The sequence below is a fragment of the Leptonotus elevatus genome, chromosome 8 (assembly GCF_054856555.1).
Source record: "Leptonotus elevatus isolate MCC_2025b chromosome 8, RoL_Lele_1.0, whole genome shotgun sequence".
Lineage (NCBI taxonomy): Eukaryota > Metazoa > Chordata > Actinopteri > Syngnathiformes > Syngnathidae > Leptonotus > Leptonotus elevatus.
In genome coordinates this window covers 7,746,694-7,762,503 of record NC_141246.1, presented here as the reverse complement: position 1 = coordinate 7,762,503, position 15,810 = coordinate 7,746,694, and the positions used below count along the sequence as shown (strand labels likewise).

Here is a 15,810-nt window from a genome sequence, read left to right as displayed (position 1 = left end):
GATTAACTCATTCAAACCCAAAAACTTATAAATAATGTTTTTAATACTTTGTCATTCACTCCCAAAAACGTATTTATACGTTTGTGTGTGTGTGTGTGTGTGGGGGGGGGGGGGGGGGTTATGCTAGAGCATACAGAAGGATTTGATACAGCTTGTGACATAAAGAGGTCACTTAAAGCAATGGTAGCTATTACAAAAAAGAGTATAAGAGATCATCCAGGGCCATGTTGCAACAAGCTCTTTTTGTTTGCCAGTGTTTTCAACAGGTTTGTGAATAATGATGAAACGTAGCTATTTTCTAATGCTAACAGTTTTTATAGCAATAGAACACAATATTCTGTGGACCTTGCAAAATCAGCCAAAATCCAGTAAAACAGCCAGGAGCGAAAGGGGTCGCTTCAGTGAAAATTGGTAAAGTTGGGAGTGAATGAGTTAAGTTACAGTCATCTTCGGTATTCGCACATTCACTAATAGCTCTAAGATGCCACAAAATGGCACAAAAGCACTTGATATTATGAAAGTACTGTATTGTGCTATATATTTAAATAGGGGGGCATCAATCAATTTCCTGTAATTTAATGGCTGCCATCTTTGTTGTCGTGACAATGTGTCCTTGTGTGTTGCTATCCAGTCTGCCATCAAATTGGACCAAAGCAACCTTGGAGGGTCTTGGAATTTTACCTCTTTTCCTGACATCTAACTTCTACGACAACTTCGACCGAGTACGTCACACTTTTTTTTTTCAGTTGATGTATTTATTAGTCCAGTGTTTCCCAACCTACAGCATATTGAACCGAGCCACATCATCACATTATTGTATTTCTCAGCAGAGCACTAAATAAAAATGCTGTTACAAAAAGTACCAAAATATACAGAAATGTTGATTATCTTGTCTGAATTTTACTCACAACGAAATCCATACATGGACATGGTCATAATATTTTTTGGACCAATTAAGTGTAATTGGATCATTTCCATTAGATCACTTGATGACATCATTGTGTGGCGGCGCACTGGTTGGGAATCAGTGGATGAGTCGATCTCTGTCTGCGTGACTCTTTATGCTGTGGTTTTTGCTCTAAAGGAAACAAAGCGGAACTTCTTGAAGGACTTCCTGAAGGTCATCAAGAGAAACAATATCGACAAACAGAAGCGGAGGAGACTGAAGAAAGAAATCAGAGAGTCCATTAGAAATAGAGACAAGCGATCGCTCGGTTTGTTCCTCTTTATTTTATTTTTTGACTCAGTTCTCAGCAAGTTTGGTTCTCCTAAAAGCAGGTTTCCCTGTTGACGTTGTAGAAAATGAGTGCACAGTAGGATACATCACGCAGGTGACCATCAGCGACGACGCCTTCCCCTTCGACTACTTCGACATCAATCAGTTCAACTGCTGCCTCAACGCCACCATCCTCAGAGACAACTTGGGCGCCGTCACGGAGAAGGTGGACCAGGACGAGTACCTCAAGATCGTTCTGGAAAAGCTGCGAGAGGTACACGCTGCTGAAGCTTGAGCCGAGGTCAAATTATGATCATTTTCAGTGGTCTCAGATTGGGGACAATTATTTTCAATATATTATGATGTATCATTTAATTACAAAATTGCTGAACACCAAACTAACATAAGTGCAAGAACTTATTTTTCATTAAAAAATAACTCCCTCAAAATTTTTATATTATATTGTTCAGGTACTATATTTGTCCTGCGTGTCATTTCAAATATGCAATAAAATATTAGGCATGACTGTCATCTAGTGGTGAAGGGTGATATTACAACTTAGAACTATATAGTGGGGATAGGGATCGAGTTGGCCCACGAATAGTGGACATTTTTCACGAAAAACGCGGTTGCTCCACACCCAAAAAATAAATAAATAAATGAAATAAATAATTAATTATTTTTTTATTTGTTTGTAAAAATTGTAAATATTGAGAAAAAATAATTGTGAATAGGTGATATTGCAGGTGTTGAACTGCAAGTATGTATGGGTCCACTGAAGATGAATTCATTTCCCCCCCCAAAAAAGAAAGAAAAACAATATTTTTTTCAAATTTAAAGATACTGAACATATGTAGAATATTCCATTTCGAATCACTAACGCCACCTGCTGACGAAAAATGAAACTGCACATACCGTTCTTCATATACACACCACGCACACTACGTCCCATCCGCAGATAGGGCGCTGGGAAATTCTAATCCGAATCCAGTTTGAAAACTATTTGCCAGAGGCTTGTACGTATTGTATTGTGAACAGCTAAGGTATTAATCTACTAATTAGAAGGCATTTCACTCATAAATGGTCAAATAATAAGCTTATTGTAAAGTTAGTTTTGGGGGGAAAAAAAAAAAAAAAGGTATTAATCTACTAATTAGAAGGCATTTCACTCATAAATGGTCAAATAATAAGCTTATTGTAAAGTTAGTTTTGGGGGAAAAAAAAAAAAAAAAGGTATTAATCTACTAATTAGAAGGCATTTCACTCATAAATGGTCAAATAATAAGCTTATTGTAAAGTTAGTTTTGGGGAAAAAAAAGTTCCATATTGCAACTTTAAGTAATTAATCAAGTTAATTGAATAAATTGATAAATGAACATCCACGGGGCGAATCACAGTGAGTTCACCTTTAGATTTGGTCCAATGAACTCATTCACTGCCATTGACGGCTATAGACATCAAAATTTCATTTGAACTATTTCTATTAGTTTAACATTTTTTCCCCACTTTTGTTAACAAGAGTATAGAACCTAGAAAAAAAATATTGTTCATTGAGAACAGATACAAAATTTGTGATTAATCGTGAGTGAACTAGCGAAGTCATGCGATTAATTACAAACAATTCTGTACTTTTTTTTTAAAGAAAAGATTATTAAAACCCAGGCGATTTTTAAAAAAATAATAATTAATCGCATGACTTCACTAGTTTTATATCTGTTCTAAATGTACAATAATTTTTTTTCTAGGTTTTCATACTCTTGTTAACAAAAGTGGGAACAAATGTGAAACTAATATAAATAGTTCAAATAAATTTTTGACGTCAATAGCCATCAATGGCAGTGAATGAGTTGAAAATTGACGTCAAGTAATTGTGAATTTGTGACATATCACATAAATATGACATCCCTAAAAGTGCGCTCCGCTGGTTTCAATTTATACTTACAATTTGTTACACTTGTATTCACTTTCAAAAGAAATGTGAAACCGGGCCAAACATCCCCTTTCATCTGAGTCTATTATATTTCCAATATAGGTCAAATATAACCCGATGCCACGACCACGACAATGGTCTAGAAATGTTTGCCTTTCCCCACCAGCAACACCTGAGTCCCATCATCCGATTGGGAAAATTGGCGCCACTGCGCCCCCAAGTGGTGGGAGGTTTAAATCCACAACATAAGTCAGAAATGGCTCATACAGTAACTATAATAATAACCATGACCCAAACTCACCAAAGCTTGCACCAATTCACTGTAATAGCACGAGCTCTCCTCCCAATGTAAATGACAAATAAAATAATGCACTCTGACTTATTTGAAGGCGTATGCAGACCACGAAGGCATCCCAGAGGATCAGGTGGAACTCCTGAGATTGGCATCACGTCAAGCCACCAGCGATGACATCAGCTTGTGGAATATCACTCTGGTGGACACGCTCTCCTCCCTCATGGATTCGTCCGACGGGCCCTGGAACGCGAGCCTGGTACGTGAACGCGTGTGAGAGACTTGAGTCGTTCTTGTGAAGGACTTCGTTTGGCCCCCCCATGCAGGCTAACCAGATCGTCACCGTATATCTGAGTCATGACGGGAACACGCTCGGCAGTGCGGAGCTCAACGCCATCGCAGGCGACAACTTGTGTTCCCTTGCCGCTGAAGTCCTACAAAACATTTCGGCACAAAGTCTCAGGTGTTGTATTGCGTGACATCATCGGGCATTTTTATTAGATTTTCACTTTTGATTTTTAAATTTAGTGAGTTTTAATTACTTTTTGGAGTTTATTAGCTTCGTAAATACTTGAGCCCGTATCCCACTCAGGGGTGAACGTTTGCAACACTATGATGAATGTTGATTTCACATCGATGTGGGTTCAAGGTTTTAATGGCTCTCGAAATAGCCTCAATGTTTTTTCTTGCCACAAAGAAAACCACTTAAACAGTTTTACTGGTTCTCTAAACAGTCTTAATGGGGGTTTTTTGCCACAAGAAAAAAACATTGAGACTGCTTAGAGAATCATTAAAACTGCTTTAGAATGTTTAGGAAACGTGACGTTGAACTTTGATGAACCTTGACGTGAACTGAGTTGCAAACGTTCGCCCGTCAGTGGGATAGTGATACGGGCTTTAGTTTTTATTATTAGTTTTAGTATTAGTTTTACTTTTTTCAATTCATTGAGAATGTATTAAGTTCAAGATTTAAAAAAAAAAAAGTCACAATAAATACATATATTTGAAATAAACTCCAAAACCTGACGAAAATGAAGGACATCTTTCCATTAATTATTTTAGTTTCAGGTTTTTTTTCTTCTCTTGTTTATTTTATTTCGTTAACAAAAAAAAAATTTTTTTGCTTACTTCATTAGTTTCTGTAAACTATAATAACCTTGACCTATACGCGATTTATCTACAGTGCATGCAGAACGTATTTAAAGTGCTTCATGTTCTCCACATTTTATGCTACAGCCTTGTTCCAAACTCAATTTAAAATAAATAAATAAATAAATAAGTACATAAATAAATCCCTTTACAATTTTACACACAACAATTTTGAACTTCTTGGCAAAAGCTGTGATTGTGTTCATGTGCTTTCTTTGTCTTCAAATTTTAATAAATAAGCACAAATTAAACGTTTAAAACTCACTACTTTGTCATTATTGGGTGATATGTGTAGTAATTTAAGCATTTCTACAATGATCCCTTGCTAAATTTCTAACTTGGGCATTTTGATGGGACACTGACATCTTATGCTTTCATTTTTGTGTATGTGTTCAAATTATGTAATTATTTTTTTAAAACGTGTTTTCAAGAGTGTGGGAGGCTAAAAGGCTGTCACATTACAAAAAAAAAAACGCTTTGTACCAATTTCACATGAAAGTGTGTCTCCTTGCAGAAACGCGAGTGTCTTGAATGTGTCCATTTGCAATCTGGAGAAAAAGCAAGTACTTTTCGCCATCGCTTTACAAGCTTTTGCGGGACGCGCCCGCTCAACCGTCCCCACAGCGGAGTACCAGCTCATGGAACCTTATCTCGGTAGGCCAAACGCAATTCTTTGAATTTGTGATGCTTTAAAGTTGTTGTCATGTTGAAACAATTTTCACGTTGGGAATAATGTAAAGTCATCATCAAAAAAAACCTTGGAGATTTTTAATACATTATACATGTTTGAAGTTTTTTTTTTTAATCATTCACATTTGGTTGTTAAAAACATTCTTATCTAAGACATATTTATTTCCACTGTACTTAAGTTTTGTTTTGTTTTTTACTCTGCAGGGGGCGCATCACTGGATTATATTCGAACTCTGGTGAACGCCAACATCAGCATGGATTTGGAAACGTTTGTTTTGCTGGATCCAGATGTTGTTTTGGTCAGTGTGCACAGGGGGGCATTTCAATCAGCACTTGTTTGGTTGTTCGCCGATATCTTTTCGCCTCTTCCCAGGCCTTAAGTGTGGACAATGTTCGCGATCTTCTCGGCACCAACTTGCCGACCATAAAATTGTACGAAGACCAAGAGCTGGTGAAACAATGGATCCAAAACCGGTTTCAGTCTGAGCTGGACAACCTGGGAGTGGGGCTTGAGGGAGGCAAAGATGATTCCACAGCCACGCCCACAAACGTGGCCACAGCCACGCCCACAAACGTGGCCACAGGCGCGAGCACAAGCTCCCCCACAGGCACCACAGCCAACCCAATGACAACTTCTAAGAGCTCCAGCGGTGAGTACCTTATATAAATATAATCCTGTTGGCTGAGGTTTTTTTCCCCCCTCGGCCAAATCCATACCGTGCTCCCCTTACACACTGCAAAAAGGACGGTAGCAAATTTAAGAAAAAATATATTAAATTAAGAAAATTATTACTTCAAATAAGCAAAATTAACTGCCAACAGAACAAGAAAATTTGACTTAAATTTACCTGTAAGAGTTTGAAAAATAAGGAAATAATCAACCACAGCGGTCAAGTAATTTTGACTTTTTTCAAGCTGTAATAAATAGAAACATTTTCTTAAACTATATAAGGTGTTTGTTTTTTTGCGCATTGATAACTTGATACAAGTCCCATTTTTATTATCTTTGGTATGACTCAGCCAGGGATTGAACCCACAACCTCTAAAATGATCTTAGTAAATATAACGAAACTAACCACTTGATTGTTTTCATACTTTTATTTTTTCCATCTTATTACTAGATTATGCAAAACCTTAAAATAAGAAAATTCAATTTAGGAAACCCCAGTTCAGGGCCTTTGATGTTGGTTAGTTGTCATCTTAACTCATTCACTGCCATTGACGACTATAGACGTCAAAAATTCATGTGAACTATTTCTATTAGTTTAAAAAAATAATAATTTCATTAAATTTTTTTATGAAAACCTATATTTTTTTATTGTACATTTATAAGATATAAAATTATCATGCGATTAATTACGATTAAACGCCCCTTTTTTTTCTATTAGGCCTGTCAGGCGATTACAATTTTTAATTGTAATTAATCACATGACTTCACTTGTTAACTAACGATTAATTACAAATTTTATATCTGTTTTAAATTTACAATATTTTTTTCTAGCTTTTCATACTCTTGTTAGCAAAAGTGGAAAAATTTGAAATAGTTCAAATTAATTTTTGACGTCTATAGCCGTCAATGGCAGTGAATGAGTTAAAATGTGGAAAATGTTTGTTTTAACCCTCACAGTACTTAAAACTGGCTGTTAACGCTCAATGCCAAGACTGTTTGATCAAATAAGTTAATTAAGTATCTTATAATAAGCACAATGATCTTGTCTGGCAATTTCATTTTATGTAAAAATAAATTGTCAAAGGCAAAATAAGCAAATTTGGGTTACATTTAAGAAATTATATCTTACTTAAGATTTCAGTTTTTGCAGAGAAGGTTGTTCCCTCAGCCCCTCCCTTATGTTTTTTTCATCTGCAAAATCAGGGTGCTGTGAATGATGACCCAGCAGACTCTCGTTCTGCATCCCCAATTTGACCATGATATAGTGAATTAGGCGGAGAGGCTTAAATCTCAAATCATTTTTCTGGCACAAAGCCACCAATTGGCCCCACGTAACGTGACTTCCTGTTTCAGGTACCCGTGTGAGAGCAGAAGTTGGCGCGCTCTTCCTCCTCATCCTCAACCTCCTCTTCACATCTATGTGACTAACTGAAGAATATCAAGAACAAATCAGAAATCAACCTCATCATATAACGCAGTTATTTCCAACCATTGATCGTCAGGTTTGCGGGGAATTATCGAATTTCACTTGATTGCTTCAAAAAATATCGTTTTTTTTTTTAAAATGACAAATAATGTGTCTGTTCATCTATCTATGCCAGCCATGTATACTGACAGGCAGAATGCTTTTCCACTTGATAGCAGGTCCACTTAAATTATCCATATATCCACTTGTTGCCATTCACACAATAAAATTCAGTTATTCAACTGAACAGGTTCAGATTTACAAGTCAATCCATTTGTGAGTAAACTGACACAAGATCAGTATTTAAGTATAATGTACATACAATTATTTTGTGGTGTGCATTTGATTTTTTTTTTTTTCCAATGTAAAAAAAAAAAAGTGCCTTGGTGAAATAAAGGTTGGGAAAAACTGACATAACCAGATATTGACATGCTCTAAAATGTGCAATGACTTTATATTTTCATAGATGTCTTGTTGTGCTCCAGTGATTTAAAATGTTCAAATAAAAAGGGTAAGATAAGTTTAGACTGACACCTTCAATATTGTATTCATTTACAGTTTCAAATATTTGGGGGTTCGGCTACCGTTCATTTATAAAGAAAAACACGCAGTATAGCAAAGACAAAAAACATTTTATCCGTAAAAAAGAAAACGGTTCAATATGTCACACAATAACAATTGCAGCATTTCAATACCTGAATCATTAAATAGAAATAATAGTTCAGTGATTCAAAGTGTAAAAATAGATCAATCGGATCACCTATTGAAGTTATGTACAGTATGTCAGACATTGAGCAAGTAAGGATGATGGCGTCGTTGGCACTGAAATCCAAAATGTTATATTCTTACTTATTCCCCACCTCCAAGGAGGTCCTGTTTGTCATTGTAGTTTTATTTCACCACACTCTAAACCAGGGGTGGGCAAACTCGGTCCTCGAGGGCCACAGTCCTGCAGGTTTTAGATGTCTCCCTTCTCCAACACAGGTGAGGATCGTTACCAGGCTTCGCCAGAGCTTGCTGGTGAGCTCATCATATGAATCAGCTGGGTTGGAGAAGGGAAACATCCAAAACCTGCAGGACACCGGCCCTCGAGGACAGAGTTTGCCCACCCCTGCTTATTAACGCACACAAAACAAAAGAAAGAAAAAAAATTACCAAAAATATGAAATCAAATTATTCTGTTAATTTAGTTAAACGTTAAGAGAAACGCAAAATGACACCTGTGCTCAAAACAACTGGGCACAAAATGGCGTCTTCAACTGCATATTAGCAATTCAATTTGTCTCGGCGTGATTATAGCTCATTGAATTCATTATGTGCTAATAATAGAAGTGCTTAAGTGGAGTGGTACATTGATGCCATATTGGAAATACAGTACACTTTGTCTTATGATGTAATGCGTACATTTTAATGCGTTTGCCGATTAACCGGTCGGATCGTCTTCGCGAGTCAAGGTACCACCAAGTTTCGTAACAGTCACTTGACAAACTGCCGACTCATCCCTTCTCATCCCGGTGCTCCCGTCTCCCGTAGCAACCAGGAGGCCAAGTAGCTTCCCGCCTGCAAGTCTCCTTTCCCGCCTCCGCCTGCTCCCGCTCCTCCTCCGCTACTCCGGCCTCTGCGCGTTCCTTCAAGGCCTCGAGCACCATCCTGAGCAGCGCGTTTTGCTTGAGCAGGTTCGTTGAGGCGTCGGCCAGCTCCCGCAGCCGCCGCAGCGCCTCGGCCAGCTGCCGGCCCTTTTCCCGCCGCTGCTCCTCCAGCTCGCGTTGCTCCCGCCGCAGCTCGGCGTTCTGAGCTTCCAGGCCGCGAGCGTCCAAGCGCAGCTGCCGGTTGTCGCGCCATAGTTGCGCCAGCTGGCGGGAAAGAAGCTCGCGGGCGCCGTGCAGCGTCCGTACCTCGCGCTGGAGGGCTTCCAACTCGGCGCGCAGGACGGCGCCTCCGCGGCCCAAAGGGTCCGTCGGCGGCTCGTCCGTGTCGGGGGGCGAGCCGGAATGCTTGAGGATGAAGCGCAGGAGGTTCGGAAGAGTGATGGGAAGATCGGCTGGAAATTTCACGCTCAGCTGTTTTCTTCAAACACAAATGAAAATGACATTGTAGACCGCGGGAACAAAATTACAGTGAATGCTGAGAGACAAGCATTTTTTCCTCAACATTTTATGAATGATAGTCTCTCAGCATTTATAAATATGGAGAAAACAAATATTTTGCGAATGCTTAGACACGCAGTCGCATTAATACTGTTGTGCAATGCATGCCGAGGCAAGTGTTCACATTCATACATTTTAAGTGAATGCTGAGAGAATTTTTTTTTCTCCTTTTACAAATCCTAGCGAGCATTCATTATATTGTCATCGAACCATTCTGTTCCCCCCCCCCCTAACTTTTAATAATAATACTTTAATACTGAAAGACAGGCATTCAGACTAAAGTTAAAACAATACAACTGTTTTCGAATCATTATTCCCTAACATTTCATGAATGCTGAGAGACAAGCATTCAGACTCATCCACGTTTAACATCAGAAAATGTTATCTTGTCTGAACGCAGAAACAAAAACTTGCAAAATCTTAATTTTTATTTTATGAATGCAGAGAGACGAGCATTTAACTCAACTGATTCCTCTTACCTGTATTGTGGGAAGAAAAGAATGGAGGGAACACGATCCACCATGAACTCCCACGGGAGGTCGTTACGTGCAACATTCACCCTGCATACAGCAAATAAAAAAAATCATTTTACTTGTGTATTGTGCATTTATGAATGTAATTAAAGGGGAAGTCAACTCTTTGTTTTTTTTTACAGTAATATGTTCAATGCAGGCCCACTAGTCTAAATATGGTATTCTGTTTAATACTGCGTTAGTGGAATTTGAGTTAAGCAGCAAAATCCTGCTGTTTTTATCCATCTCAGGGGGCGGCCATTTTGCCACTTGCCGTCGACATCAATGTTGCTCAGGTCTCATGTAACAACCAATCCCATCGCAGCTTCACAAAACAGGTGAGCTGTGATTGGCCGTTGCCTGAGCCCTGCGCAACTGTGATGTCATCTTCAGTCGACAGCAAAGTGGCAAAATGGCCGCACCCTGAGATGGAAAAAAAACGGCTGGATTTTGTTTCATAACTCATATTCCACAATGTCATGTTTAGACTAGTGAGGTCACATAAGGTTGACTTCCACTTTAATACACAGTGAAGCCCAGTTTATTGGTCGCGGAACAAATTCAATTCTTAAGTCAAGTTACGGTATCGTCCAACCTGGCGATGACGGCGCTGCTGTCACGCTGCAGCAAACGAGCCAGCTGGATGAGGACGTGGTTGAGGACGGAGCAGAAGCCGCACCACTGAGTGTAGTAGAAAAGCAGCACGTCCTGCGACAGACACCAGAGGACGCTGCTGAAACTGATCCGAGGTCAGGGCGGGTGTGACGGCGGACGCGCCTGGCACCTTTTCAACGTCCATGACGAAGGGCAGGAAGGTGGATGTGGTCAGCTCGGCGATGAGAGGCTCAGGCTGCTGCCCGGGTTGGCGTTCTCGCGGGTCCTCGCCCACCAGGTGTCTGCGGAGGAGGCTGTAGGGGGCGCTGAAGTTCATGATGAAGGCCTCTGGAAGTAGTTTCAGTTGAGTTGCATTATATATTAACTATGACACCAACTGGTCGTAGGCTTACCTAGTGACTCGGTGAGTGTGGCGGCGGGGCTGCGCTGCAGCACGTAATGCACCTCATCTTTCAGGTTCACGATGGTCGCAAAGGAGCCGTCACCCTGCGCGCCGGCTTTCCCGCGGCGCCACGACGAGGAGTTTCCGTTTCCCGGCGCCCCCAGCCTCACCGCTAGCGGCCAGTTGAGCTCCATGTCCAACACGTAGAACCTGAGCGTCTTGTTGGTCTGACAGCTGAGACCTTTGAGGGCGTCGGACGGAGACGTGACGGTCAAAGAAATAGAGTTTTGCCCATGGGGCGCCTCTTTGGTTTTTGACTGAGGTTTGACTTTCCCGCAGCAGGCACTGTGTTGGCTCAGCGGGCTGTAGCTGAGTAAGAAACTGCGACAGTGAAGGTGAAGGCAGCAGCGCTTGTGTGACGGCGGCGGCGGCGTAGAGTGCAAAGAGCAGCGCGCCGACGACGTGTGGCACACCTCGCAACGCACGGTGGCGTCGGGGGCGAGCACGGAGCGGCAGCACGGCACGCTGGACGTTGAGCGCTTGTTGTGCGTGTCACAGGAGTGATAACGCAAAGCCACGTCTGCGACCTAGGACAGAAAAACTGTCAGAATGGATTTTTTGTAGAAATGCTGAGCGCCGACGTTGAAATGAAATGTGGTGGAGTTTATTGAATTGCTAAAACAAAATCAATTCAGAAATGTAAGGTAAAATCTCTTAAAAGGATACCTCACTTATATACTGTATTTCCAGCATTAAAAAGTGTGTCTATAATCAATTTGATAATGTTATTTGTTAAACGCTAACTTTAAAAAGTATTTTAAAACGGCTGCCAAACAGCCATGACATAATGAAGTCGAATTAAACATTTTGTCGCTATTTTCCCCTTCAATGCACATTTTGCAGCGCCTGCTTTGGCCACCAGGGGGCAGTAGAAGACAAACATTAAGGATATGCAGCGCTGTACTGTACCGTCGACTCGGCTTAGCTTTTCGGTATCGCAATAATAATAAAAATAATAATAATAATTCTTCACACAGGATAAGGAATACACTGTATAGCTGTGAGTATTTTTATATTAACTGTCTACATGTGTTGCCGTTACTGTTAAGATATTTGTTGGTTAAAGAGCAACAACCTCACCACATAGATGCTAATTGTTAGCTGAATTTTGTTTGCTTACATAGAAGTTTGTTTGTTTTTAAACTACAGCGAATTAAATTTATTCTCGTTTCATGTTGTGCTTGCCACTCCCTAGACTGGGGCATAAAATGTGTAATTGTGGGAAAACTAGAAATGTTTGCAATGGAGAATAGTAGCCTAAAGTTAGTGAATATTTGGAAGCACGTGGAAGTATATAACAAAGTAAAATGGCTTTAAAGATTAGGAACTTTTTTTGTTGAATGTCTCATGCATTGATTTTTTTTTTCTTGTGAAAAATGTGTCATGTGGCGAAAAACATGGAAGAGTGTTTTTGGAGAAGTGTGGAAGGGCAAAAATGTGGATGAAATTGTCAATGCAGAATAACGTGTATGCTCGTCGGTATATTTCCAACATGATCACATCCTGCGTGCGTGCTCACCTGCTGCAGGGGGCCGTCGGGCTGGGAGTCGAGGGGATCGTGTGGGAGGAAGACCAGTAGTGCGGCCCCTCGGCTCAGTTCCTGTTCCAGTAGTCGAGACTTGGTGCCCGGCGGCTGCAGCCACTTCAGGACGCTCTCGTGGTTCTCAAACACCCAGCTACATACGGCACGCGATGTGAAGTTGCGTTCCCAGCGAGGGAAAATCTGACAAGCAAATTGTTGTTTACACACTGTTGTCGTAACACTTTTGGATTTTTCATTATAGTTATTTTTTATTTTGTTTTGAATTTAAAAAAAATAATAATAATTTTTGTTTTTATTAGCGTTTAGTCATTCGGTTTTTTTTATGCTTCATTTTTTTTTTTTAATATATATTTTTTGTATTAGCGTTATTTAAATACAGTGTATGGAGTATTTGTCAAGTGCAAGACAAAAAAAAGGTCACCAAATATTTGGTAATAAAAGTAAACTACAATTCTCAAAAAACTGACTTGCTACCTTCTGCAGCTACGTGCAGCAATACCAAAAATAAATACATTTAAAATGAACCCTGAGCGCTCATGTATGATATTAATGAACAAAGACAAAAATAAAGGACATTTCCACTATAATTATAGTTAGTTTCATTGTGTATGACGGGTTCCTTTGCTCACCAAAGAAGAGTTCAATCTTCTGTGGAGGTAAACGCTTTCATCCTCTTTTAGCGAGATGGCATCTGCAACCTGCCTATTGGTGACCACCCCGAACCGGATCGCGCCCCGGAAATCTGTATGCGATGCCACAGGACTGAATGTTCTGCAAGGAGCAACAAACCAGGCGCTCAAGGTGATCCCTTTACCTCTTTTTAGGGCCTGCAGAGCGGAAGCGAGAAATGTGATGTAGCCTGGCGGCTGAGGCGAAGAGTTAAACTGGAAGAAGCCCACCACTCGCGGCTAGGATGAAGACACGCAGTTAGGATCCAAACCCACTTGTGCCGGTCGTGCGCGACGACGTATTCCGGTACCTCGTGACAGGAGAGGAACGTCCGCAGTGTGTCTCTTGACGGGAGGTACGTGAGCGGCGTGATCACTCTGAGGATAAAACGTTCCACGTAGGCTGCTACGAACGGACCCTTGTACTCGATAGGCCCGAACCTGACGCAGCAAAGCGAGTAAGAATTGACATGACAATTTAGGTGGTCTGTTGGGAATAAAGTTCTCAACCAGGAGTCTTTCCTTACCGTTGGTAGAAGAGGTGGATGGTGGGATACTTGTAGAAGTGGTTGAGCCTTCTGCACTTGCCTTGACTCCACCAGCAGTTTATGGCCACAAACTGCACCTGTGGGTTTGATTACAGGTGGTGCTTTCAAGTTAACCGCACAGCAATTGGACCAGGTGCAATATCATGGCTTGGTTTGTCTTTATAAAAAAAAATAATAATAATAAAAAAAAAGTCAGGAGGTACTAGTTAGCCCCAAGGACAACATGAATAGCCCACGGATCTGTTCTAAAAATAGCTCACCAGTGATTGGACACTGACTTACTAAGAAGAACCACAGCAGAAGAAGAATGTTAACATTTATTCACTGAAACTTGACATGGTACACATTTCTTCTGTACCAAATATTCTATATTTTGTTTAAAAAACAACAACCTGGTGCCTGTTAGCATTGTCCTAGTTTGCTACCTGTTTGGCCAGTTTCTTTGCCACCAGCTGGACTTCCTGTCGGGCAGCCATGGAGTGGGCGCACCACGGTGCGTAGAAGAAGACAAAAGACACCTCAGATACACTTTTGAGACGCTCCACCTGGTGAGGTAAAAGGCAAACAATGGCACTGCTGACTCACACGCCTGAGAACACAAATGTCACCTCAAAAGAATAGCCATGAGGCAGAGCTTTTATTCCCAACGTGTTAAGAGGTGGAGCAGCAATTGAAAAAACTGTTGGGTTCCACTGTTCCAGTTCTGTTCCAGTTCTGTTCAGTTCAGTTCAGTTCAGTTCAGTTCAGTTCAGTTCGCATGCGTCTCCCGTCATTCATCTTTTCCCAATTTAATAACGAGACAGGTGTGTACAGAAGCGCTAATGGTAGCCATTCCTGGTTTATGCGGTTCTGTGAGCGTTCCCAACGTCGGCCGGAATTGAGAGTGAGACCAGCATTCCGAGTCTGTATCGCTCCAATGCAAGATCTGTAGTGCAGATGCATCTGATCTTACCTGATCAAGCTGACCCAAGTAGAGGTCCACTACTGGGGATTCTGGGGAGAAGAAGCGCAGTGGCGGTCGGGCTGCTGCCACCACGTTCGTTTCACGACTGCAGACAAAAGCACAAGTCAATTCTGCCATTTTCAAAAATACATAAATAAATAAATACCATACATCCTCAAATACTGATGGTTCATGTCGGCTCTTTTGAGGTGGTACTTGGGTGTAAAACCACTGTTTTAAACTTATGTTTGAACACAAGTGGTACTAAATTTAAAGGCATAATTTATTTATCCTGAGCACACAAAAAACAATTTTGTTTAAAAGGGGTGGGGGGCATTACAACATATGTTGTTGGTGTTTTGTAGAGCTGGGACCGATTCAGCATTTACATTTATTTCAGTAGGGAAGCACGTTTTGAGATTCAAGTGTTCTGGGATACGAGTGCGGTCACGGAAGTAATTAAACTCGTCAACTAAGGCACCCCAGTAAATTGGATCAGGTTAAGCTAATTCACAGGACAGGGAGAACCGTGTCTACAGTAGGGTTTCCTGTGATTCATTTCAGCCTACAGCGTAGACGCGAGCAGCCACCACCGCGTACCTGCACGTGAACTTGACGGCCAGGACGAGCAGAACTCCGAGCACGATGGCCCCGCACAGAAGAGCCGGTCTCCGGGCCATCAGACTCAGCACCTGCCGGAGACACCGCCGCGCGCGCCGCAGCATTACAGCCCAGCGGCGGCCCCTCCTCGTCTCATTTCGTTTTAAACGCCCCGGCGGCGGCTCGGCGAGTCCATTTGCCCCACGTCGGTTCGGTGGGTGGGGAGGTAGTTAGGTTGGATTGGACAGACGCGTGGACGGCGTGGAAGCTCCTCAAACACGGTCCGACCAACCTTTCTTCCACACGTAGACGTTTCACTTCCGCAACAATGACGCAAGGGACCAGCTCGGAAAAGCTTTCGGGGGGGTTTACAGCTCTTT

General features: G+C 41.3%; 2 protein-coding genes across 3 annotated transcripts in view; one reads left to right on the top strand and one right to left on the bottom strand.

The window, feature by feature from the left end:
* Positions 1 to 7,943, top strand: part of LOC147169562 (uncharacterized) — a 37,644-nt gene extending 29,701 nt beyond the window's left edge. The window contains exons 57-65 of the mRNA XM_086082173.1: positions 632 to 722; positions 1,085 to 1,214; positions 1,300 to 1,490; positions 3,536 to 3,697; positions 3,765 to 3,901; positions 5,102 to 5,241; positions 5,482 to 5,576; positions 5,651 to 5,927; positions 7,301 to 7,943. Coding sequence (XP_085938299.1) covers positions 632 to 722; positions 1,085 to 1,214; positions 1,300 to 1,490; positions 3,536 to 3,697; positions 3,765 to 3,901; positions 5,102 to 5,241; positions 5,482 to 5,576; positions 5,651 to 5,927; positions 7,301 to 7,371 — 1,294 coding nt within the window. The 3' untranslated portion in view covers positions 7,372 to 7,943. The remainder of the gene's footprint in view (positions 1 to 631; positions 723 to 1,084; positions 1,215 to 1,299; positions 1,491 to 3,535; positions 3,698 to 3,764; positions 3,902 to 5,101; positions 5,242 to 5,481; positions 5,577 to 5,650; positions 5,928 to 7,300) is intronic.
* txndc11 (thioredoxin domain containing 11) lies at positions 7,916 to 15,747 on the bottom strand. 2 transcript variants are annotated; one of them, XM_086082175.1, is made up of 13 exons: positions 15,431 to 15,747; positions 14,840 to 14,936; positions 14,313 to 14,432; positions 13,867 to 13,964; positions 13,651 to 13,780; positions 13,486 to 13,579; positions 13,301 to 13,413; positions 12,648 to 12,851; positions 11,079 to 11,655; positions 10,856 to 11,013; positions 10,667 to 10,779; positions 10,039 to 10,119; positions 7,917 to 9,479 (listed from the first exon to the last, which is right to left on the bottom strand). In XM_086082175.1, exons 1-13 carry the CDS (start codon positions 15,553 to 15,555, stop codon positions 8,909 to 8,911), a joined length of 2,481 nt encoding a protein of 826 aa, XP_085938301.1. In that variant the 5' UTR covers positions 15,556 to 15,747; the 3' UTR covers positions 7,917 to 8,908. The 2 variants fall into 2 exon arrangements, with proteins under 2 accessions (XP_085938300.1, XP_085938301.1); XM_086082174.1 differs by having other exon boundaries at positions 7,916 to 9,479; positions 13,301 to 13,579.
* Between the last annotated feature and the right edge of the window lie 63 nt (positions 15,748 to 15,810).

Excerpts from the sequence above, each read along its gene's own strand:
- txndc11 (XM_086082174.1), bottom strand. The coding sequence starts at position 15,555 with ATGCTGCGGCGCGCGCGGCGGTGTCTCCGGCAGGTGCTGAGTCTGATG. Across the intron at positions 11,014-11,078 it reads CACACTCACCGAGTCACTAG|AGGCCTTCATCATGAACTTC; the intron begins GTAAGCCTACGA and ends AACTACTTCCAG. Across the intron at positions 10,120-10,666 it reads AGCAGCGCCGTCATCGCCAG|GGTGAATGTTGCACGTAACG; the intron begins GTTGGACGATAC and ends TGCTGTATGCAG.